Source organism: Aphis gossypii, unplaced genomic scaffold (assembly GCF_020184175.1).
Source record: "Aphis gossypii isolate Hap1 unplaced genomic scaffold, ASM2018417v2 Contig00278, whole genome shotgun sequence".
NCBI lineage: Eukaryota > Metazoa > Arthropoda > Insecta > Hemiptera > Aphididae > Aphis > Aphis gossypii.
Window position 1 is genome coordinate 13,028 of NW_026083051.1, and position 25,738 is coordinate 38,765.

Here is a 25,738-nt window from a genome sequence, read left to right on the forward strand (position 1 = left end):
TTAGTATTATTTGCCGTTTTAAGGTAGAGTTTCACTCTCGGGGGTTATTTTGTTACTTTTAATAACATTTTTGCTCACAACTGTTACACCTGCCCCTGTATCTATAGTAATGAAGTAATTTGTCATCTATTTCTCCTGTTATTTCTATTTTTATTTTTTCTGTATAATTATCATAATAAGTATAAATGGTATTGTTTGTACTCGTATTTTTTAAGTTATTAAATGGCATGTTGCTGGTATTATGTGGATTGTGGATGTTCCTGTGCAAATCTAGATATCTGCGGAACTATCAGTTTTTTTTGTAAAAATCTAGTACAATTTCTTTTTACGTGTCCTGACATTCCACACAGAAAGCATCTCGGAGGACTGTATTGATTTCCATACGTATAGCTGGTTGGGAGAATTGTTCTCTGGTTAATTTGTGTCGGTAGTTGTGTGTTGGATAATTGGTTATTACTTGTATTATAATTATAATTTTGATTAAATTTTGGTCTAGGGAATTGGGCGTTTGATTTCTAGTTATTATTTGTGGTATGATTGTAATTCGGATAAAAATTTGGTCTTGGATAATTTGGAAAAAATTGATCTGGATTATTAAATATAAGTGGTTGGTATGGTTGATTTCTATTATAAAGCATGGCACAATTATTAAAATCAGCTCCCCCTACGTTCTGAAAATTATTGTTTCTATTTTGAGCCTGTCCAATCTTTATTTGACTTATATGGTTTTTTAATAGCTCTATTTCTTTTGTTAATTTCTCTACCTCGTCATTTACCTTATCGTCCGATCTTAATAGATTTGTCACTTCAAGTTTCTCTAAAGTTTTTTTAATGCTTGCGATTGATGTATTATCAGTTAACCTTATTAATTGAAAAGTTTCTTTAGGCAATCCTTTTAATATATATTCACATATTTCCTCTTCCGTCATATTCTTATTTATTTTATAACATATTCCTGTTATGTTAATTATAAACTCTTTGTATGTTTCTCCTTTCATTAGTTTAAGGTTTTGTAATTTTGCCCTTAATAAATGTTTATTTCCTACTATTGTAAACTCTGTTATTAATTCATTTTTGACTTCGTTCCATGTTATATTTTCGTTTTTTAATTTTAATTGTTCAACAAATTCTTCTGCTGAGTCTTTTAGGCATAATTGTAAAATAATTAATTTGTTTTTTTATCATCCCACCTCGTTTACTCGACAGATGATATAAGTTCAAACTTTTTTATGAATTTATCGATGTCTTCGTTTTCTTTTCCCGAGAATATATCAGGTTTGTGCATTAATTGATTAAAGGACATTTTTTTATTTAATTTATTTTTTATAGTTCCCTTTAAAGTTTAAAAAACGTTTTAATTTATTATATGCTCTGTTCACCTGAGTTATAATTATTATTTTTGGTCTTTAGAGCTATACGATCTATTGTCAAATCGTTACTTAACTTTTGTTTTATGTAAATAAATTTTGTCCATTAATTACTTTTATTTATTGAAACGTTGTTTAAGTTTACTTACAATAGAAATGTCTTATCCTATTATTTATATAACTATGCTTTTACACTTATGTTTTCCACTTACCCTATGTATTATATGCTCCTCAATGTATATATATCTTTCAACAACGTTACTCATTTATTTCCTTGTACGTTTTTTCCTAATGCTTACAATCTCGTAAATTTCCAACAGAAACAAAAAAAATTCAAATAATTTATATTTTTATTGTATAAAATATTTTCTTACTAACATACACACTTATTCCATTAATCCTAATTCTTAATACTTATAATCTCATGAATTTTTACTTATAATAAACCAAAAACAACAAAAAAAAAAACTCAATTATACTTACCCAACTATTCTCTTAATTTCTTAATCTCTTATTCTCTTTTTCTTTTTACCTTAACTAATATAACTTAATAACTAATATTTCTTAATAATTATAATCTCATGAATTTTTATTTAATAATAACCAAAAACAAACAACAACAAAAAAAAAACTCATTTATACTTAAACCGACTACTCTCTTATTTTCTTAATCTCTTATTCTCTCTTTTCTTTACCTTAACTAATACATTAATAATAATAATTCTTTATACTTATATCTCATAATCTTTACTTATTAATAACCAAAACAACAACAAAAAAAAACTCATTTATACTTAAACCGACTACTCTCTTAATTTTCTTAATCTCTTATTCTCTTTTTTCCCTTTTTCTTTTTACCTTAACTAATATAACTTAATAACTAATAATAAACAAAAATCTGAACCAACCACAATATTTGTACCTTAACTACTAAAGAGCTTCGACGCCTCCACCAATATGTAACGTGGTCGGGGATGACCCGTTAAATATATGATATTCAGGGAAGAAGTTGGTTTCTTATGAATATAAGTTAACCGTAGCTCGGGAGCAAATGGTACTCAGGATACAAATAAATGTGGATTGATCCAAATACTTATAAATATATCCAGTTTATTCTTAACTAACTAAAACGTTTACAAGCTGTTGGGCTGGCTTGGAGTTCGTGTGCGCTGGTGTTAATGCGGGGAACTGACTGTCTCTTACATATATTCTTATTTAGCCGTAGCTTTACAATAGTTAAATATGAGACAGCACAGGAGGGGCATAATGTACATTCATCATAATATATTTTACATGTTTTGGTCTACGATACACATACATATACCTATATACATATATGCACGTATACTATATAATATATAATATGTGTAAGTATATAATATGTACCTATATACGGTTGTATAATATTATTATGTTTATAACTAAATATGTAACAATCGATACATCATATTAATGGTGGAATGTACACAGAACATTCAAATTGCAATATTATATTAGATTATTTGTTTATTGTTGTTGAAATATTAACTAACAATTATAAGCATAATATTTGAAATTTAACAAATTCAAAATGTATTAAGAATATTTGACAAATAATATTATTAATAGATTTTAATTTTAATCTTATAAAAATAAATTAATGAGCATATTTAAGAAATATTTTAGATTTAATATTTCTTTTTTAAACATTGAGTAATGTTATGATAACATAACAATTATAATATTTTAAATTTAATTAGGTACCTACTAATGTTATAATAATATTGTTGTTACGAAATTGTTAACTGGGAATAACAATAATCTTTAAACGCTTCTATATCTTTAAATCGAACAAACTGGTATATAGAATTGTAAGTTTGAAAACCGCCAGATCTTTCATCATGATAACATGCACTGCTACACCACTTTTGGGTTCCTACATTTTGTATAGACAGTTCAACTAATGTATAATTTCGAAGTAGATCGGTTAAAATATTTAATACATGATCCTTTACCATAAATGGGTAATAATCTCCTACTAATCTAAAGGTGATTTTTGGGTTAGTACGATAATATTCTAAAGATTCTAGAACATTGTTGATTTTTCTATCCCGTGTATTGTTTGAAACGATTGAAGACATACTATCATACTATAATTTATATTTTAAAAACAATTTTTAATTGAATATTGTACACGTATACAATAAAAATGTGCGTGTATTTGTTTGAATCGTTCTATATGTAACGTACACCTATCTGCCTATATTTTTTTTTTTTTTTTTTATAAAAATAATATCTATACTAATGATATATACTTACATTGTTATTTTGTGAAGTTGAAATATTTGAAAAAAAAAATTGAACTTTTTCTGTGTGTGTTTGTGTTGAGCGTCGTTATGTGATATGATATATTATAAGTTTGTGAGACCGTTGTTCAATGTTTACGATAAAACTGTTGATGTTTTTAGATAAGTAAAAAAATTAAATTAGATTTTATAACTATTTTATATTTTATGTTTAATGATATATACTTACAATATTCTTTCAGAAGTTGAAATATTAAAAAAACTTTTTTCCGTGTGTCTATGTGCTGAGCAGTATGAGGTGAATGATATGATGCGGTATATTTATACTCTCGATACTTTCGAAATAATACTAGTTTCTCTACTCGTATTTATATGAGTTCTCAATGTCGTCCAGGGATTAGTATTATTAATAATCATAATTTATGTTTCATTTATAGCGTTTTCCACCTTGCCGAACTCGCACTGTGCCAGTTTCCACCGTCAATGTGCGAGTTTTCGGTGTTATCACAAGTACCAACATTTTACTACTAGATGTGGAACACGAAAAATTATTATTTTGCTACACTCGTAATTATTGATAACAATTATATTTTATACAAATTACAAAACATATTTTCATTTTTCAATTATGTTGGCTGTTCTTTTTGCTTTTCAGTTTTCTTTGTTCTAAATTGTATAGAAAAGAAGGTGCTATACTGTAATAGTGTAATACTGTATAGTCTACACTATACCGGCTATCCCTATACCTACTTGCGTATTTACTATTTTGTTGTTGAGTTGTTCAGTCTTCAGTGTCTTCACTCTTCATAGGTAGTTCAAAAATGTCTTACCAATTTATTAAGTTTGCCATTACTGAAAATAGACCGGTTAGACCAGAAGAAATACTTTGTGACGTACTGATGAAGGTAAATTAATAGTTATTAAGTCAGTATAAATTAGTTATAAGTCAAACTATTAAGGTACATTTTCATATTTAACAAAAATCAAATGATCATTCTCAAGTTATTTTTTACATGTTCCATATAAAAGAACAATAATAATAATATAGGTATCTTATTGATTTTTTTATAGATGGTATAGAGTCTCAGATATATGTTACTAAAAACACTGATTGAAAATGGGATTTCAATACCTGAAATACCAGATATTTATAATACAAGTAAGCATTTTTGTACATAATTTCTATAGTTACTATACATATAGTTTGTATATTTTTCATGTCGGATGATGACATTGTTTTTTGTATTTATATATCATAAGTGTATATTGTATAATTGGCTCTCTTTTTTGACAGTTTCTTGGGACTAGTGTATATGAACCATTCATATGGTAAAAAAATATCATTAAGTATGCCCTCCCCCTGAGTATGTATACCGCATACATTGAAGCATACATTTTCTTTATAAATTAAACAATTTTCATCATAACGTAAATCTATTCATGAATTTATGATATTGACTTATCCATCACATAGGTACCTATACATTTTAGTCATTTGGTAAGATATTTAATGTATAAACAAGTACATTATACTTAATAATATTTTATTTTAGTCTTGTTTAAAATGATTCTAGTCTTGAAATCAATTATCTAATTACAGTTAGTGTATGCAATTAATGCTATTGAGTTATGTAAAGATACTTATAAAAAGTTCTTGATCAAGAGTTAATATTATCTATATACATTTATTTTTTTAGGTTGGTCTGATGGTGCTACTTCTTTCATGTTGGAGAAGTATGCTGAGTATTTAACAAAAGTGGGACCATTGAAACTTTTCCTAAAAAAAAAAAGATCTTTGGCAACAAATATCTGTTGATTTAATAAATGAGCTAAATGTAACAAAAAATGCAATTCAAGTTGAAAATCGATACAAAACAATTATAAAAAGAAAAAAAAATGTCATTGATCATAACAATATTTCAGGAAATTCTCACATTGATGTACCATTTGAAAAAGAAATAAAATCTATAACTGCACTTGACGATAGTATCGAACCAGAGGTTCTTAGAAACAGTAATATTGTAAAAAGACGTATTCCAGATGAGATATGTAAAAAAAAAAGAAGTAAAAAGGTCAAAAACAGATATGGCAGAAGTTTTTTTACAAATACAACGAGAAAAAGAGGAAGCTAAAGAAAGAAGACACAAAGAAAAGATGTCACTAATCGAAAAATACTATCTGCAGGTAAATTTAATTAAAAAAAAAACTCAAAGTAATAGGTACCTATTTAATTAATATTTAGGTCATATTATATACTTACCTATCAAAATTATTTAATGAAGATTTAAAAAAAAATGTTTATTACTTATTAAGTTTTTTATACGATATAAAAAGTTATGTAACGTAAAGTGCATAATTTACTGTTTTTCATTATGATTTTATACTTAATATAATGTTTAATATATACATTTAAAATAGTTCCAAGCTAGTCAATTAAAATTGTCTATGTTATTACTTATTTTATCATTAAAAAAAAAAAAAAAATGAATGTATTATGAAATATAAAAGACTGAATGTTATTTAAGTTGTATATGATGTTTGTTATTTGTTTAAATTTTAAAAAATACAAGGACTGATTTGTGTTATATTGTCTCTAGCTATTTAAGTATAATAAATATCTTTTAAATTATTTCTTTTTGATTCTCCTGCTTGTTTCAGTTGTACATCAGTAACTGTTATGTCTTGTACGTATTCGTCGGTCATAATAACTTCCTCATTATCATATTCATTATAATTAATTAAATCATCGTTATCAATGCATAAATTATGCATAACACAACAGCAAATAATGAATTTTGTTATTTTATTAACCTCATGCATGTCAATTTGAATCAACTGGCGAAATCTTCCTTTTAACAACCCAAAAGTATTTTCAATTTTCACTCAAGTGGCACTGAATTTTTTGTTAAAATGTTTTTGTGATTCTGTGAAATGTCCAATATTTCTGTAAGGTGTAATGAGCCACTGTCTTAAAGGATAGGCTCCATCTCCCAATAGGTAATATTTTTCATTGCACAACCTTGGAAGCCAATCAAGAACTCCTGATAATTTAAGAACACGGTCGTCATGGATTTTACCAGGAGGTCCAGTGAAGGCATCTAAAAAGCGCTTTTTACTGTCACATATTCCCTGTAAGGTAATTGCTGGTATATCATGGCGATTAACATAAGTAGATTTTACTTTATGTTTTGGTGTTCTAATTGTTATTGATGTGCTATCGATACAACCCAGTGCATGAGGAATAAGAGCTATCTTGAAGTTAAAACAAATATTAATGTTATAATTAAACTGTTATAATATGCAATAATGCAAACTAAATATTTAGTAATATTTATTATTTACCTACCATTTTAAAGTCTTTAGCCACTGATTCTTTTTCAGCATCAGATTTTGGCATTTTAATTATACTTGGAGCAATTTTTATCAGAAATTCCATTACTCGGTCATTAATCCTAAATTGTGACGATAAGGATAATCCGAACCGGCTAGCAACATCACGCAAAGCACATTTATTAGATGCAAACCTGATTTAAATTTTAATCATTAGGTACTAAAATAATGATTATTTGGTACCTATTATATTTTATATTTTATTATAAATGAATAAAGACCTACCATAAAAATGATAAAACATGTAGTTCAGCACTCCTAGCTGTGACCATTGCTTGATCAGATTTAGGATAAAATGGTGAGCTTTTGAACATACTGATAATAAGTATTGTGGTTGACCTATTCATCCTAAAATGTTTTTTGAACTGCAATTCATCAATATTATTATAAGTATTGTTTTGAAGTTTTTTTCTTCAAAGTAATATTGCTCATAAGTTTTAGATGAAGAACTATTCAATTTTACCGAGCAACCTAAATTATAGAATTTTTTTTTTTTTTCATATTTTGAGGAAAAATATCAGTGTTGAAAAATACAAAATATGAAAAAAAATTCTGAAATTTAGGCTGCCTGGTAAAATAGAAATCTACTGATGAAGTAAATATTTATATGTATTATATGATACACCTTCTAAATATTCACATTTATAATATTCATATTTATATATTATATTATATTATATTATATTACTATTTATATTATATTATATTATATTATAATAAATACTTCATTATCCGAATAATCTTTCACGATATCAAGGAAATTATTAATTTTTTGTATTTTTGTTTTGTAACTGGTCTTGGTCAATTCTTGAATCATTTCGTCATCGCTAGATGACGATGATGACAATAACTCCAAAATCATTTGTGCCTTTAATAATTTGTCCATTTTAAAGTAGTATGAAATACCTATTACCTATAATGACTAGTAGAATTGACGATTTCACGTTTTTAATTTTTATATTTTATCAGTAGTGATAACAACTGTTAACAAAAACCGTCTCAAAAAGCTCGTGCGCCAGTTCCGCACCGAGTGTCAAACACTGGGGCAGTTTTATAGATGGAACACATTACACTGAAATTGTGCAAAACTATAGTGGTAGATGGAACATGCAAATGGCACTCAGTGCGCCCTCAGTGCAATAGTGCAACTAGGTGGAAAACGCTATTAGAGTGGCGTGATATCATTTTAATAATCTACATATTTATGAAAATATAATCTGTTTTTTCCGCTGAATGTGATAAAAAATCCACGGAAACGCTCTTCTTTGCATATGTTATATGTCAACGTTATGTTAATGTTAATGTTTATGTTAATGGTATGTTTTATACCAATAATTTTACGCAAATAACAATATTATTAGAATTATTCATATGAGTAGTGATATAATATATACCTACTATCAAGGTGACGTGCTACAATACTCTTGTTATAGCAGGCGCTGCCCGCTACTATTACAATTATTATTATTGGTCTCAAATAATACAAATATATAGTCGCACATAATTTACCATCTCTATCAAACAATATAATTTTACCCTTTCCGTTTAAGTGTGCTTCAACTGAAATTTATATAAATAGAACACTCAATACAAAATAGCAAGTCACTTTTAGAGACAGTACGTAATTTATAATATATAATATATAATTTATATTTATTAGTTATATTTTGGAGATGACTAAATACAATATTTTTATTTTGTATAATACTGAACTATGTCGGTTCGTTATTATACTTAAAGATATAAATAAATAGGTATAGCGTATATATTTTTACTAGGTTTACTTGGTTAATTACCTACCAAATTTTATTTAATTTCAGAACGATTATAATAATGAGAGTATGAATGACAAGATTAAAGCAGTTAAATCAATGGAAAAACAAAATATACGTAGTAAAAATAAAAAACAAGTAAAATCAAATAAGAACAAAACAATGGTTAAAAAAGTAAGTAAAACAAAACATTTACAGTAAAGTAAAAAAAACATTTTTATTTATTGTTGCCACGGCGCATCGTTATCGCTATTATGCGATATGCGTAACAACACGGCTGCGACTAGTCTATATCTCTCTTCCTTTTCTTCGTCCCCAACCATTACTCGTTAGGTATCTATATTATATTATTACGTAAATTAACTTATCATTAGTGTTATCGTTGTCACTTGTCGTAATATTTGGTTTGTTTTAATGTCATGTGTTCAATGTTTTATTGTGATTATGCGGCCAACGCCCTTTTGTTATCAATTTTGTTTTGTAAATATGTATGTCCGATATACAATACGTGATAGTTTTTCTTTTTTTTGAATAAGTATCGTTAATATTTTTTTATATGTATGTTCATGGTTAATTGTGCTGTTGAAGCAATACGAAATTGTATTCGTTAATCTAGTTGCCACTGCGGTATATAATATTACTATTTTTGTATCTGCCAAGTCATTGCGACAAGAAACGGTCATTTATTATTATAATAAATTATACACCTTGCCACCATTCACGTGAGTTTGTTTTATTTGTCTGTTTGTATTATTACCGTGTATTGGTCTACACCAACTCGTCACTGAGACTTTAAACAACGTTGGCCGATACTAGTCAATAGCCCGAGATTGGGATTGGTGCCACATTGAGTGCGTAAGACCGCCATCACCCACCGGGGTGTGTGAGAGGCCGCCAAGGTCTTCAAGTCTGTCCGCCGTCGGTGGTCTCGTGAAGTCATCATCCACATCGCTCATCATCATCGTAATTTTAAGTTTAGATATTAAGTATTGCCCGAGCTGTGTGAGCTCGGTGGTCATTGCACCAAACCGATTCCGACCACCTAGACATCCCACCTATTATAAATAAACTCATCTTCCTCATTCCCGTGTATAAATTCAACTTCCTTGGTCCCTTAAAAGTGTGCAATAGTAAAAGTGTTACGTATACAACGCTCCAGAGATGGCGTTGTGCGCCGTATCGCCGCCGTCGCGGCTGGACGTAACCACGCCCATTGCCTCCGTGGCGAGATCTACGCGGCGTACTCGCAGGAGAGGCGCATTATTATTTCACGAACAGTCTAGTTGAGCGGGTCCATACAATATTGACATTGACCAGTGCGTAAATTGTCACCCGTGTATTTCTAATATACGTACTCGCCGCGCGTTCGATCCTCGCTAGACTTACTTTTTAATGAAAGCTCCTGTTAACTTAATGAATATGTCATCAATACATAAATTACAACAAATTTAACCCGATGGCTTGATTTACATTTGTAACCTAATTACACATAAAATAATAAGATTAAATACATATTTTAGTAACCATGTTGCGTCTTTTACGTTTTTACTTTAGGTACCTAACCTGAAGTAATTTTCGTACGATAGTACGATTATTCTCCTATATACGTATCCATTAGTAATGTTTTAAATAAATAGTTGATATTAATAAATCAGTTAATCATGAATACATTATTGTAAAAACGTGTAGGTATGAGTTTATCAATGCATTTATTAAAGCCATAAATATAATATAATATAACAAACAATTTTGTATAATGTATAACATATTGTTTGTACCGACGAGCCTTTTAGCAAGGTTATCGTCAGATACACAGTCCTCAGGACCTGAATGGATGAATTATATGGGAATAATAAGGTAGCTAACAATAATTATGATAACAGAATAACGTTACAAAGCATATAATATATTAACAACACAAAAAAAAACAAGTGTATAAGGGGGAGACGGGGATCACCGTTCTGGGCGCCGGAGCTGGCTGTCGTGGGAAGGCTGATCTGCTGAATGCCCGAACTCTGGACCACGTGGATTGCAAGTACTGCTTATGGCTGATCTGCTAATACCGCAACGGACCACAATAACGTCACGTAGTATGGATTACAACGGCTCGGCGATAAGTGAACACGGCAGTAACGGACTGAGTTAAAGGAGCGACGAAGTCTGTTGGAGCGCGATGAGCGTACGAACAACACTCGATAAACAATGGCGATCACCACGAATTTGGACGGAACAGTCGAACACATAAAAAACCACAAGTCGAACGTGACAAAACGTGGGACAGCGAGAGACGAGCGTACGAAAAACACGTTAGCAGCGTCGTTGCCCAGAGCAGGGCGGCAGGCGAGACAGTGTCGCCAACTCTACGTCCGACCAACGTGGTCATCGTACAGACGGCACAGCACCCGGGGCTGGTCAAACTGCACGGACGGATAGAACACATATTGTTCATTTTAATATAGATAATTTATTATTTTTGTTTTTTATTCTTTATATTGTTAAGTATATAAGCCGGATCTTTAATATCGGTAACCAAAAGTCTCTTTCCATACTGCGGGTTCACAATTTCCGGTAGTAAACATTCTTTGTAGAAGCTGTAAAAATGTAATGAAATAATAATATTTAAGATTTATGTAGATATAATATAATATAACATATTAAGTCAAAACAAATAAACAAAAATACAATACACATATAGGCGTAACATGTGTACCTATTGTATATTAATTGTATTCTTATTTATTTGTACATTTTATTATTAACCAATTACAATTATAATATTATATTTTGTCAAACAAAAACACTGATACTTGATAGTGTTTACTAAATATTATTTTAATATTATAGTTTTTTACTATTGTTATACAGTATACACATTACACTAATTATACTTACACCTCAAGTTTTCTAACCATTTTATTCGACCAAAATGATTCATCGTATTCAATAATTTGAACTTTAGACCAATTTTCAGTATATACTACAAAATAACAAAATTTTCTTTTTGAGACGTGCATTTGCCCTTGAATCTGATAGTAGTAATTATGTTCTTTTTTCAGTTCCATTTCATTTTCATTTTGAATACGACAAAATGTTATCGAACAATTTATATTATATTTAAACATATAGCACATATGCCATTATTTGGATTTTTATAATTAAATTTTACTTTTTTATTCATGACGGCTTCAATAAAACTGGAACTGTCTTTAGCTTTGAATGGGCACTTTATTTCTACGACATAATCAGTTCCCACAAGACCATCTATCAATGAAATATAATACAACTTATTCATAAATATACCTAAATATTAATAGTTATTAAATTTAATTATTTTTGATTATTTTACCGGGAGAAGCAGCTAAATAATGCAAATCGTCATCCACTATAAGACCACAAGGTTCAACAACACAATTAAAACCGTTTTGGAATACGATTATGGCTTTATTCTCCATTGCTCTACCATAATCAGTTGATTTAGAAGTAAATGACCTATACAACATATCGTAAACTGTAGACCTACATAATGTAGTTGGTCGCATTTTACAAATCCGACCAAAATTTGAAGCTGTTATTCGGTTTCTTCTTTCTGTGTGCCAAATTTGTGAATTAGCCTGTTCTCTAGTTTTAATTTCTAATTCTATGCGTTTGTCGTGGTCCAAGTAAAGTGACTGAATGAATGCACTTTTCTTTGATTCCAGTTCATTCAAAGGTATATCATCGAGTAACGGTTCAGCCAGGCCATAATGTTGATCCGGACCCGTTTGTTTAGAAAATTTTTTTGGAAAAAGGAGTTTTTTACATTTTCTTTTTTCACTTTTCATTCGTTTTGTTTTCAAATATTTTTTCCCAATATCTCCTACAGAAGGAAAATATTATATTTATTATTAATTATTAATTATTTTTTACTGACATATAAATCATCTATTTTACCTGGACTTTTTTCATTAACTACGTTTTTGTGTAATTTTCTAAGAAACTCCCCTGACGTATTATAAGATACAACAGCACCTTCAACTCTAGTGTTGTATGATTGTCGTTGAGAAAAATTGATACGTTTACCTAGAGTCATAATGTTCATATTTATCTCTATAAATTTATTAGTTATACTTATATATATATATTCAATACATTTCTATCGGTTTACCTGATAAATGCTTGTTGTTTGTATTCAATGTAGCATGTTTTCGTTTCGTTTTGTTATCATATTCGTGTGCACGTAACGGTGCGTTCCACAGTTGCAGCCTTCGTCGGCTGACGCTTATCAGGCGTTAGTGTGCGACCGGCCAGCTGTGGAATCATTATCAATGTTTTCTTATATTCGGTTATGTAAACAGCGATGAACCGAACAACCAGCCTCCTTCAGCAAATGAACAGCCATCTTCGCCACAAGGCCAATCTGTGGTAACCTATGTTGAGCAAGCTAACAACAATCCTACTGCACCAAGACAAATAATGTTAGCTACTGCAGTGGTCAACTTAGCAAATTCATCTGGTCAACAGATTTCATGTCGTGCCATATTGGATTCCGGGTCACAAGTATGCCTTATAACCAGTGAGTGTGCATCAAGACTGAATATTATCGGAATTCAAGGCTCTGTATCATTGGCTGGTATTGGATCTGTAGCTGCTAAGACTGGCACAATGATAAACACAACCATGCGTTCACGACTTAGTGACTATGAAGCATCTATCAATTTCCATGTAATCAACTCTATAACAAACAAGTTACCAAGTCACAGTGTAAACATCAATCAATTAAACATTCCCGACACAATATTAAACCGTTTAGCTGATCCTGGATTCCATGAACCAGGCAATGTTGATGTGCTAATTGGTGCTGAAATATTTTATGAACTGTTAGTCGGCGAAAGCAAGAAAACACCAGAGGGTACTGTTCTACATAACACCTGTTTAGGATGGGTGCTAACTGGTTCAATGCCCATTGCAAATTATCATATGTGCATGTCAAGTCTATTAATACAGTGTCAATCAATGTCATCTCTGGCTCTTACAGACCTCCCCACTTGTGGTGTCAAGGAAGACCAGTCAGTAGCTGAGGCACACTTTACCAGTACAGTAACCCAGGATCGTTCTGGCCGATTTGTGGTACATTTGTGGTATATTTCTGCGTGATCCTGAGGTGCTAGGTGATTCAAGACTTATGGCGCAGCAGCGTTTCTTCAACCTTGAGCGAAAGATGAATCGAGATAGTATGCTAGCTCAAGAATATAAAAAATTCATGTCTGAGTACATTAAACTGGGTCATATGGAAGAGGCTAAGGACACAGACCTTCCTACTTACTACCTCCCTCACCATACTGTGACCAAGGGCGACAGCCTAACCACAAAAACTCGTGTTGTGTTCGACGGCTCAGCAGTTACAAGATCTGGCTTAAGTCTTAACGACATATTGGTATGTGGACCACCCGTTCAACCTGAATTGTTATCCATAGTGCTGCGATTCCGTCTTTATAGGTATGCTTTGGTTGCAGACATTGAAAAAATGTATCGCCAGGTCCGTGTTGCACCTGCAGAATGTGACTTACAGCGAATAGTATTTCGGTCAAATTCTGATGAAGTTTTAAAGGATTACAGACTCCTCACTGTCACATATGGCACTAGAGCTGCGTCATTTTTAGCCACACGGTGTTTACTTGAGGCAAGTTATATGGTTCAAGATGCAACTGCTCAGCGTGCTATACAACAAGATTTTTACGTTGAAGATCTATTGAGCGGCTGTCAGACCGAAGAAGAATGTTACAACCTGTATCAAGTGATGTCAACTGAGCTCAATAAGGTTGGATTTTCACTTAGGAAGTGGTGTTCTAATTCTGAATTTGTATTGTCCAAAATGTCCAATTCAGAGAGTCAATCTAATTATATGTTGTCAATTAGTGACGAAGAAACCATAAGTACACTAGGCCTTGTGTGGCAGCCGAGGTTAGATTGTTTCAAGTTCATTTTCAAACCATGGTCTCAGCCACTTCAACTGACCAAAAGATCACTACTGTCTGATATCAACCGGGTGTCTGACCCAGTAGGTTTTGTGTCACCTGTTCTCATTCGAGGAAGTCTTTTTGCAGCAGTTGTGGGCCTTGAAATTAAGTTGGGATACGCCACTACCACCAGAAATGCAACAAAAATGGATTCAATTCTATGCCAGTCTCAAATCATTGGAACAGTTACTTATACCACGTCATGTCCCATTCAGTAATTGTGAAGCAGTCCAATTGCATGGGTTTTGCGATGCTTCACAAAACGCTTACGGTGCATGCATTTATATTCTATCAACCATAACCGGGCAAAGTCAATTGTATTGTTCCAAATCCAGAGTTGCTCCACTAAAGGCAAGCACTATCCCTCGACTAGAACTTTGTGGTGCACTTCTCTTAGCCGAATTAGTTAGCATGGTTTCCAGAGAACTGGAGCGCATCAGTATCTCTTGTAGCGCTAGAAACGTCACATTGTGGTCTGATTCATCCATTGTCTTAGCATGGATCAATAATGACAAACCATTAAAGGCTTATGTATCGAACAGAGTGGCGCAAATCCTAGACTTAACTAATGCTAATCAGTGGCGACATGTGCCAACTACCAGTAATCCGGCAGATATAATTACCCGCGACTGCCTAGCTGAAACTCTATCCGATAACAACTTATGGTGGCATGGACTAGAGTGGTTATCTCAAGCTGAAAGTAATTGGCCATCTAGTAAAGTTGTTATACCATCAGAAATACCTGAACTTCGAATAATACATTCAATCCTTGTTGTTAATGAGCAAACAGAGTTCTTCATTAATGATAGATATTCCTCATGGACAAGGTTGAGTAGAATCACCGCCTATTTCTACGTTTTGGCTGCAATGCTCGCAACAGTGAACCTTCTACACGACAGGGTGGCCCTCTAAGTATTCTTGAGGTTAACAAAGCCATTACGTTGCTGTTAAAAAATGTTCAAGCACATGCTTTTGAGCAAGAAGTATATGATCTAAAAGCCGACAAAATGGTAGGGCGTCGTAGCCCTCTGCGCACCCTCAATCCTTTCATGGATACTGATGGACTAGTACGGGTTGGTGGCAGACTATCGAATGCTGACATCGCTTTTAATAGTAAATGTCCCATAGTATTACCATTCAAGAGCAATATAACTCAACTCATTTTTAAACATGAACATAATAGGTTGCTCCATATAGGCCCTCAAGGCCTGCTGGCTAATATACATCTGCGGTACTGGCCTCTGCGTGGGCGGTTAATTGCGAAGAAAACAGTAAGGAATTGTATTACCTGTTTCCGTTCAAGTCCTAAATTCATCACTCCGTTAATGGGCACCCCTTCCACGGGAGCGAGTAAATATTGAGCGGCCATTTGCTCGTACTGGCGTCGATTTCTGTGGTCCTATTCTCATTTGCAGTAGCATCAGAAGAGTTGTGAGCGTCAAGTGTTATATAGCTGTTTTTGTCTGCTTCGTTACACGTGCTGTGCATTTAGAGTTGGTTAATGGCCTCACATCCGATGCGTTCTTGGCTGCTCTAACCAGGTTCATGGCAAGACGAGGACACTGCAGTCACATTTACAGTGACAATGGAACTAATTTTGTAGGGGCCAATAAGGTGTTATATTCATACTTCAAAAAAACCAAAGGGCAACGTACAGTAGAGGAAGAGCTGTCACATCACCATGTTCAGTGGCATTTTATACCACCGTCGGCACCCCACTTTGGTGGGTTGTGGGAGGCTGCGGTCAAGTCGACCAAAAAACATTTGTTAAAAATGAATACTATGGGCCTTCTTACATTTGAGGAAATGAGCACCATGTTATGTAGAATAGAAGCTGTGTTAAACTCGCGCCCTATATCACCTATGTCTGATGATCCTTCAGATTTTACTGCATTGACCCCGGGTCACTTTCTGGTAGGTGGTGTTCGTACATTGCCCGCTGAACCTGACAGTACTGGCTTACCCTTGAATCGAATAAAGCGATTAGAACTTGCAAAGGTACAAGCTCAGACATTTTGGAAACGTTGGAGTTCCGAGTACCTACCACAACTTCATAAGAGAGGTTGCTGGCTGTCAAAAAAGGACAATATTGAAGTTGGATCCCTTGCAATTTTAAAAGAGGACAATTTGCCACCAATGAAGTGGATTATGGTCAGAGTCATTCAAGTTCATCCTGGTTCGGATGGAATGGTGCGTGTTGTCACTGTACGTAACTCAGCGGGAAGATAATTTCAGCGTCCAACTACTAAACTTGCTGTTCTACCCCACGTTAAGGATGAAGAGGAGCCCGTCTAATCAAGTCATCGTTTATTATGTATTATTGTAATTTTACCTATACTATTATTTTATTATGTTAAATTGTTTTATCTCATGTATTTTTAAGACTGATCATTATTTGTTAGTTTGTATTATTTTATTATCAGCAGCTCTAGTCAACATTATAATATTTGTTTTTTAATGTGAAAGTTTTTGAAAGACAGTCTTTCAAAGGGGGGAGTATGTTTGTATTCAATGTAGCATGTTTTCGTTTCGTTTTGTTATCATATTCGTGTGCACGTAACGGTGCGTTCCACAGTTGCAGCCTTCGTCGGCTGACGCTTATCAGGCGTTAGTGTGCGACCGGCCAGCTGTGGAATCATTATCAATGTTTTCTTATATTCGGTTATGTTCAAAACTTTAAGTTTTTCATCTAGTCATGCTTTCAGTGTCACAAAGTTTCTAGTTTTTCCATTGTTTATTGTTTTAGTGTGGTTACACTGAAAGACCGTTCTTTTGAGTTTCTTCGTTCTCTTGTCCGTTATATGTGAATTCGTGCACTTTACTTTGGTCCGCTGCCCACGATCCAGCAAGCCGTGCACCCGTGCCATACTGTGTTTCTTGTTCCTGCTGCAGCTGTCAAACCACGTTTTTTTGTGTTTTGTGATTTCTTCTGTCTGGTAACTATCGTTCGCGCATTTATTGCCCATCATTTAATTGTTTTTCCCCTAGTTTAGGGCGGTCATTGATTACCAGCAGAAGATTGTGTTCCTCGTGGTTTGTTGAGTTGTGTGTCCGCTGTAGCAGTGTGTATTGTGAGTTCTTGTTTCTTCGTGTTGAGGTTAGCGGCGTTCTTGAGTGTGTGCGGGATCAATCTTGTACTTTTTATTGTATTTTAAACTTATTATTATTATACGGATCCCGGCACCTCAAGACGCCATAGCCCCAAGGGTATGTGATATATTTTATTATAATTAGTCATTGGCCGACGGGTCATTATTATTTATTATTGTTATTAGTATTATTGAGTATACCATTGTTATATAATATTTCTAAGTTTGACTGATCACTGATATTATACTACTGTCTGATATATTGTTATTATTTTATTCATTTATTGGACCAAGTGGTCAATTATTATACAAATTGTATGTAACCAATACAACCAGTTTCTTTTATTATACTCATGGGACGGTAGTGCAATAAGTTGCCTACCCTCCCGGCCGGCCGCTAAGGCCCATTAATCTTTTATTGTTAAAGCTAAAGGCGAGCCAACATTTGGTGACCTCGACGTGATACTTGGTTGTATTGGTATTATTATTTTATTTCATGTTGTGATTTTTATATCTTATTCAAACTTTGTATTTGCTGTATTTATTTTTAAAATATTGTTATTTATTCATAGAAATTTACTTCTAATTATTACTTGTATGGTCTTTGTAATCAGATACTGATGTTTTCTTAAATTATAATATTATTATTCTGTAACTTGGCTAACCTACATTCATAGACTTATAAATTTATATTACATATCGCATGTAAACCCACTTTTATATTATTATATTGAATTATTATTAAATCTTTTTCAAAATTCTAAAAATTTTAAAATTGATACCTAAAAGTGTATTTGCATTAATTTAAAATTACATATTGTTTTTTGTCAATAAAAAATTTCTCGAAAATATCCATGCAAGTTAATCCCTTTATACTATATTATAGTTTAAACTATAAAAAAAGTTCAATATACCTAGACGTTTATCATTGTCAGATTGGTTGATTAATTTGTTACGATATTCAATTGATTTAACAACTGCATTTCTGAATCTTATTATATTACTTTGAATATGTTTTCTTAAATTCAGGTAAGGGTGTCTGATGTTTTTGGCTAGTAATGATAATTTTGTTCCGTAATTTCGTAACAAATGATTACGGCATTCTATTTTTTGAATATGAAATTTAGGACCATAAGGCATAATTTCAGAGAGCCTTTTTGTCACACTAGAATCACCATCACCTTTAATAAAATATTAATAGAAATTATGGTAGATACTAAAATATTAAACTTAAATAAAATATCATTTGTCCCTATAATATAATATATATATAAAACTATTATAATATGTATTACATAATATTATGTATAAATTATTTTTATATGTATTAGTACAAATATACCTATTAGTTTATTGTATTTCAATCCATGTAATTCCATACTTCGCTTAAAACCTTCTGCAATTGAATCTGCTTCCATACTTGTAGCTCCTTTTGACCAATTTAAAAAACAAGAATGCTTAGGTTTGGGTATACCTTTATTTTTCGCTCTTTGACAAACGGCACAATACCGGTTACGAATTCCAATGAATAAAATTTTTTTTGATTTATACTCAATAATGGTTGCCTATAAAAGTTACTAATTAAATCAGGTCATAATTATATTATCATGTCTAGAAAATGCTATAATATTTGATGAAAAACTAAAGTTCATTATAGAACTTACTAGCCAGACAATGCGTCATAATTAGTCTTATAGCTTCTTTTTGACCATTGCCCGTCAGCCACTACAGTACACATTGGCGTTCCATCTGTATCAATTGAACCCGACTCTATGGCCAACCGTCTCTCTTCCTCACCAGCAATTTCCATTTCCCTTTCAGCGATTGTATGAATTTGTAGACTAATATCTTCTTGAACCGATAGAAATGTATTGGAAGACATACATGGGATATCCATTGTTGCACATAATTCTGATAATTGACTATAGCCAATACCAATAGCAATAGTGCCGCTTACTGCTGATTGATTGATTGATTGATTGGCATATAAGTATCGGGTTTTTGTTTTTCCGATTCAATGTATGATGTGGTGTTACACATTTTACAAATAAATTTAAATACTGTTCTAAATCCAAACTGTGTTTCATTTATTAAAGTCATATCTAAAAACGAACAACCCATATAATTTACGTGGACGGTATTCTGGATCTGATTGAAAATATGATACACGTCTACTACTCGTCGTCCTTTAAACAAGTTTTCAGAAGTTGTACTAATAAATTATAAAAAATAATTACTTAAATATACTAACCTGATCAATTATTTAAATTATATTTACCTATTATTAGTATGACTAGTATAACTGTCTACGTTTATAGTTGACGGTCCTTCAGTTATTGAAGATATTATTGTAGGTTCTATAGTGGATGGTACATTATCTCCACAACTAAATATACAAATCATTTTTAATATACAACACAGTAATTTATTTATCTATTTACGTGGTAAAATCTAGTTTTAAATTGTCAATCCTTAGCTATGAAAGTTAAACATTTTATAATTTTTTAAGTACAAAATCATTTTAGATTGAGCAATTTACGGACATTTTCAGTTTCCAATTTTTTAGATTCTGAACGAAATGATGAATATATTGATTTTACAATGATGTGTTTTTTTTTTTTTTTTTTTTTTTTGTGTCTGTCACCACGTTTTGGAGCAGTAAAAGTGCTTCGATTTTAAAAAGTGACACCTGTTTCTGGTAGGAAAGTCAATCTAGTTGGTACTTTGGGGGGTCAAAAGTAAAAAATTTCCAATAGTTTTCAAAAGCGTCAGGAAAAACCCTAAAAAAAGTAACAGAAAAACGGGAATTTTTTCGCAAAACCAGTTTTCGACCAAATCGATTTCTTTATATAGTTGTAAATCAAAAACTAATCACTGTAAAAATTTGAAATTTTCACCAAAGGTTTATGTTAGTGTTACCTATATACAGTTACATTTTCAAAAAAATTTGGCTTTTTTTGAGTTATTTATAGACAACTGAAATTTTCAAATTTTCTGAAAATTTTTTTTTGAAGTGTCGATAAAATTTTTTTGGCGCAATCAAAATACTTGAAAATTTAATACAAAGTTCCTCATAAGTTATTCTTATAGTGATTAAAAAATTATAAGAATACACAGACATAAATAAAAATAAAAATAAAAACTTACGGATTTCTATAATCATTCTTACTGCAAGTAATAAGCTCGTGACTTTCCACATTCGATATTTCCAAATCACTAAAAGTTGTATAAGTCCTGTTGGATGGTGTACTACTAATAATGAATGGTATGTCACATTGTACACTAGACGAACGTAATGGTTCATTATCAACATTTCTATGTACAAAATAATTAATTAATTTTTATATTGATTATTATCTATTGTATTTATATAATTATAAATTTAAAATTAATAGGTATAACCATACTTTAGCACAATATTAAAAATCTTATCTGTTACCTTATATCTGGTACTTCAAATGATATATTCGGGGATACATTAGCTTCAAAAGCAGACGACTCAATTACATCATCTTCATGTAAAACATGCTCTAAATGTTGTAATGGGGCAGCAGAACTGTAAAACGATTAATGAATAGATAATATAATATATACTTTAAGGTAGAACATAATTATGTAGTATAAAATAATTAGTTTATTACCAATCTAGTGTAAAAACAGATGTTGAAGTACCAGGAAGGGAATAGTCAGCTCCTAAATGTGGGTCAAAATTGATGTTTCTAAAAAAAATAGTACCTATACTAGTAGGTATACGTCATAATATTATATAATTTAAAAAAATAGTTGTAATTACCTAATTGGTCTAATATTAGGTTGATTGTTCACTATTTCTTCATTAATCGAATTTTTAAATATTTTAAAACGATCTTTCATTATATTTCTTATTGATCTTTTTCTAGAAACAAACTGTGTTTTTTGGATTTCTAGTTTCGGTGTGTCAATAACGTCCAAGTTTGAAGCATAGTTGACCAAAATAGCATTATATTGATATTTTCCAGTTAACTTAAAGATACTTTTGTATAGATTTTCCGATGCGAAGTATTCAACTTGCACAATTGGTTTTTTAACACTAGGTAATAAATTCGTGCCTGTCGCTTGCCACTCGATGCCATCTGACATTAATTTTGTTTGATTGTATTCTATAAAAATATACCACTTACCTGGCTGTGACTCAAGTTTTGAACATTCAACAGCACCCGATACTTTGTTCGGATTTTTAAGCATTTTTATTGCTTCTAGTAAATTAACTTTTAGACGATTAGTCAAAACATACAAATTGTGTGGTTGATTATTTGTTTTAAACATGTTTGTAACTTTGTAAGTATATAAATGTTTAAACAATAAATATTACAGATCAAAGTTAATAAAATATTCACTGTAGCACATTTACAATGTCACAAATTACTGATATCTACTTACATCAGGCGTCCCGTATCAACTAAATAGACAAATTAAACTAGTACAAGACATTCGACGGACGTTTCCAGATATTGATAAATAAATCACATCAAATGTTAAAACAATTATTGTCATTGTAAGACATAGATAGGGTGTTGGACGACGCTGCGACCGTGGGATCCACTGAATAAGTGTTTTTTTTTGTATGAGGCACAACACCTATACCTAACGAAAATTATAGAGGACATTTTTTTTAACAATCGTAAGAAGCCTGATTTTTGATATTTTTATTAATTAGTTAAATAATTAACCGATAAAAAGTAAAAAAAAAATGTTAATTTACTATACGATATTAGACGGTTGGAATACGATATCAAAAATCGGATTTCTTACGATTGTTAAAAAAATTCTCCTCTACAATTTTCGTTATAGGTATTGTGTCTCATACAAAAAAAAAAAAACAAAAGTGTCGATAAAAAATTGTTGGATGACCAAAAAGTTTTGAAAATTTAATACAAGGTTCCTTATGAGTTGGTTTTATTGGAGCTAAAAAAAATTAAAAATCGTTAGTCACAATTTTTTTTTTTATAAGCGTTTATAGTTCAAATTTTTACGAAATCTGTCGAAAACGCGAAAATTTGCAAGTAATTTTGATGTTGAAAAATCATAAAATTTTTTTCTTTTATAACTAAGTTTTGAAAAATTGGTACAAGGTTCTCCATAAATTTTTCTTCAAATATCTGTAAAAAAATCTCTACCGGATTCAGACAAACAATTTTTATGAGTGTTTGAAATTTAAATTTTTACAAAACCGCGTTAAATAACAGTTTAGCCTCAAACGATTTTTGATATTTGTTATTATTCAAAAAGTATAAGTCGTAGATACTTGAAAATTTTACCAGTTATTAAGATTCGCGTTTTCTTTACGTGATTTAAATTTCAAAATATTTTGACTTTTTTTAAGCTATTTATAGACAACTGAAATTTTCAATTTTTCTGAAAAAATATTTTTGAAGTGTCGATAAAATTTTTTTGGCCCTATCAAAATACTTGAAAATTTAATACAAAGTTCCACATAAGTTATTCTTATAGTGATTAAAAAATTATAAGAATACATAGGCACAATTTTTTTTTATTCGCATTTGAAGTTCAAATTTTGACGAAAATTCGTCAAAATTATGAATATTTGCAAATTATTTTGTAGGTATAATTCATAAAAATGTTTGTATAGGTAGCTAAGAGTTGAAAATTTAATACAAGGTTTTTCATAAGTTTAGCTTACAATTATTATAAAAGAACTTAAATTTTGTTGTATTCAGGCCATTAAAACATAAACCACCTTTTTCACCAACCACTAGAAATTATATCCTAGGCTGACAAATCATCTTCGTTCAGAATTGTTTTTCGTATACAATGATAACTATCATTGGATTCAAATTTAACACTCCTATAATATATAATAATGATCCATACGGCACCTAATGTACAGCAGAGCGGTACTCACTTGCCCGCTTTTTTTTTGTATACATATTTCCATTTTATACGTTGTATTAATTTTTTATTTACTATGGGACGGGATGAGCTCAATACAAATTTTCATATAATTCTTAAAACATAACAGTATAAAATATAAATTATTGAATTTATTATAAAAAAAGGAGATGGCGACAGCAGTATTATGAAGCGTTTAAGATTGGAAAAGCCATATGGAACAAATGTTGTTATAAAAAAAGTAGAATATACTAATCATTTACTACGTAATTACATAAATCGTCTTAGAGATATAAGTGGGAAAAGAAAAAATGATAAAGGAGACGTCATACCGGGTTGTTATCGGAAAGTGGTTCATGATCGTTTACTAAGGCTTCGGTATGCTGTCACTGAAGCGATTAAATACAGAAGACTTGAACAAACCTAACCTAAACAATCTTGTTGCTGTTGCAGAGTATATAATATTGTCTCGTTGTCCAAATATTCTCTGATTGTTCGAGTATCACATGATCCACTGTTACTTGTATATTCGTGTAGGCTATGTTGAAGTGTTGGTCCGAGTTGATTATTGCAAATTTCATTTACAAGAGATTGACAATTAAAAAGAACCTGTATGACAGAATTAGCATAACATGATACACCACCAATGTTAGTAAAGCCACAAAATGTACTACTTGATGTTATGTCAACTTTATTCTTAATACTTGATATTTTTATTGTTTTTGGATTTTTTGACACAGGTGCATTATCACTTATTGTTTCTAATAATGAATCTGACCTTATGTTGCAATTATCTGGAACTTTGAGAGTAATTACTATTGACCTGAATAAATTGAAAATCATTAATTACGGTATTATAATCAACTATTTTGGTTGATTTAGTTTTAGTTTCTGGAACCAAAATAGTGTCACTATCAACCTGTATGAACTCAATATCGTCCAAGTTATTATTATTCAGGACCTTAGTTGATTTAATCGATTTTTTAGATTTTTCCACAGGAAATCCATCGATTACAGGAACGTTTGGTTTAATAAAATTGATTTTGACTTCTTCTTGTACAATTTGGTCATCAACAGTCTCAGAATATTTTTCTATTTACTTGAAAGTATCTATGTCCATAACCAAAATAGGTCTGTGATCACTTATGTGGGACTCCTACACCAAAGCCGCAATGTCAACATTTATAATGACATTGTTAATGGTTGTTCCGTGATCTGTAGTAATACCGTCAACCAGTATTTTGTAATTGAAATGTTTTAATATTTGAACTAGTTGTTTTGGCGGTTTGTTGAAGTTTATATTGAAATCACCAATAAAGATAACATTGTTTTTAACGGACGCTACCGTTTCAATGAAATCACAAAGCTTCTGTATAGGAAAATTTGGCGATGAATATATCCCAATATAGGTAAAATTTTCAATGATAACTTCAATTGCTTCTAAGTGTGTGTTTTCTTTTGATCTTGAAGCAATGTTGTGCTGCAGGTTATTTCTTTATGATTAATGGATTCTCCAACAAAACAAATTGAACCACTTTTACCATTTGCATGTATAGGTACTGTCTATTCTACAGCATGCAGTATGGTTCTTAATGGTATATGTGTAACTTGATTTCGAACCAGTTTTTTGGAAGAACATTATTTTAGATTGTAAAAGAACGATATCCGCATTAATGTGAGCTTCATATTTTTTTAAAGACCTTATATTGTGTGGCATGCAGGAGAGTGGCATGTTGTGTGTCATAATTCTAGAAAAGCGTGGAATAAGAGCATAACTTGGTGTCTTGAGTCTGCACACTTCATGTTCAACTTTTGCAGAAGGTTTTGGTGGCTTTGCAGGAAAGTAGTCTATACGCAAACCTTGAGCCGAAGTTGCTCGACTACATCCTACATATAACATATTGCACTTCAAGAGTTTTTGAGGTATATGAAATGCTACAGATTGATATG

The 25,738-nt window shown here is 31.3% G+C and overlaps 2 protein-coding genes and 1 pseudogene across 2 annotated transcripts; 1 reads left to right on the forward strand and 2 right to left on the reverse strand.

Moving 5' to 3' along the window:
- Positions 1 to 4,473: 4,473 nt before the first annotated feature.
- Positions 4,474 to 6,228, forward strand: LOC126553594 (uncharacterized; annotated as a pseudogene).
- Positions 6,229 to 6,535: 307 nt separating this feature from the next.
- LOC126553596 (putative nuclease HARBI1) lies at positions 6,536 to 7,356 on the reverse strand. The gene is made up of 3 exons (XM_050208740.1): positions 7,268 to 7,356; positions 6,999 to 7,176; positions 6,536 to 6,904 (listed from the first exon to the last, which is right to left on the reverse strand). The coding sequence occupies exons 1-3, from the start codon at positions 7,354 to 7,356 to the stop codon at positions 6,536 to 6,538; spliced, it is 636 nt and encodes a 211-aa protein (XP_050064697.1).
- A 3,949-nt stretch (positions 7,357 to 11,305) lies between these two features.
- On the reverse strand, positions 11,306 to 19,317 carry LOC114121301 (uncharacterized; the record flags this gene model as incomplete). The annotated part of the gene is made up of 5 exons (XM_050208738.1): positions 19,242 to 19,317; positions 12,161 to 12,670; positions 11,976 to 12,075; positions 11,707 to 11,904; positions 11,306 to 11,405 (listed from the first exon to the last, which is right to left on the reverse strand). Coding segments are annotated over exons 1-5 (984 nt in total), but the record flags the coding sequence as incomplete, so codon positions are not given.
- Between the last annotated feature and the right edge of the window lie 6,421 nt (positions 19,318 to 25,738).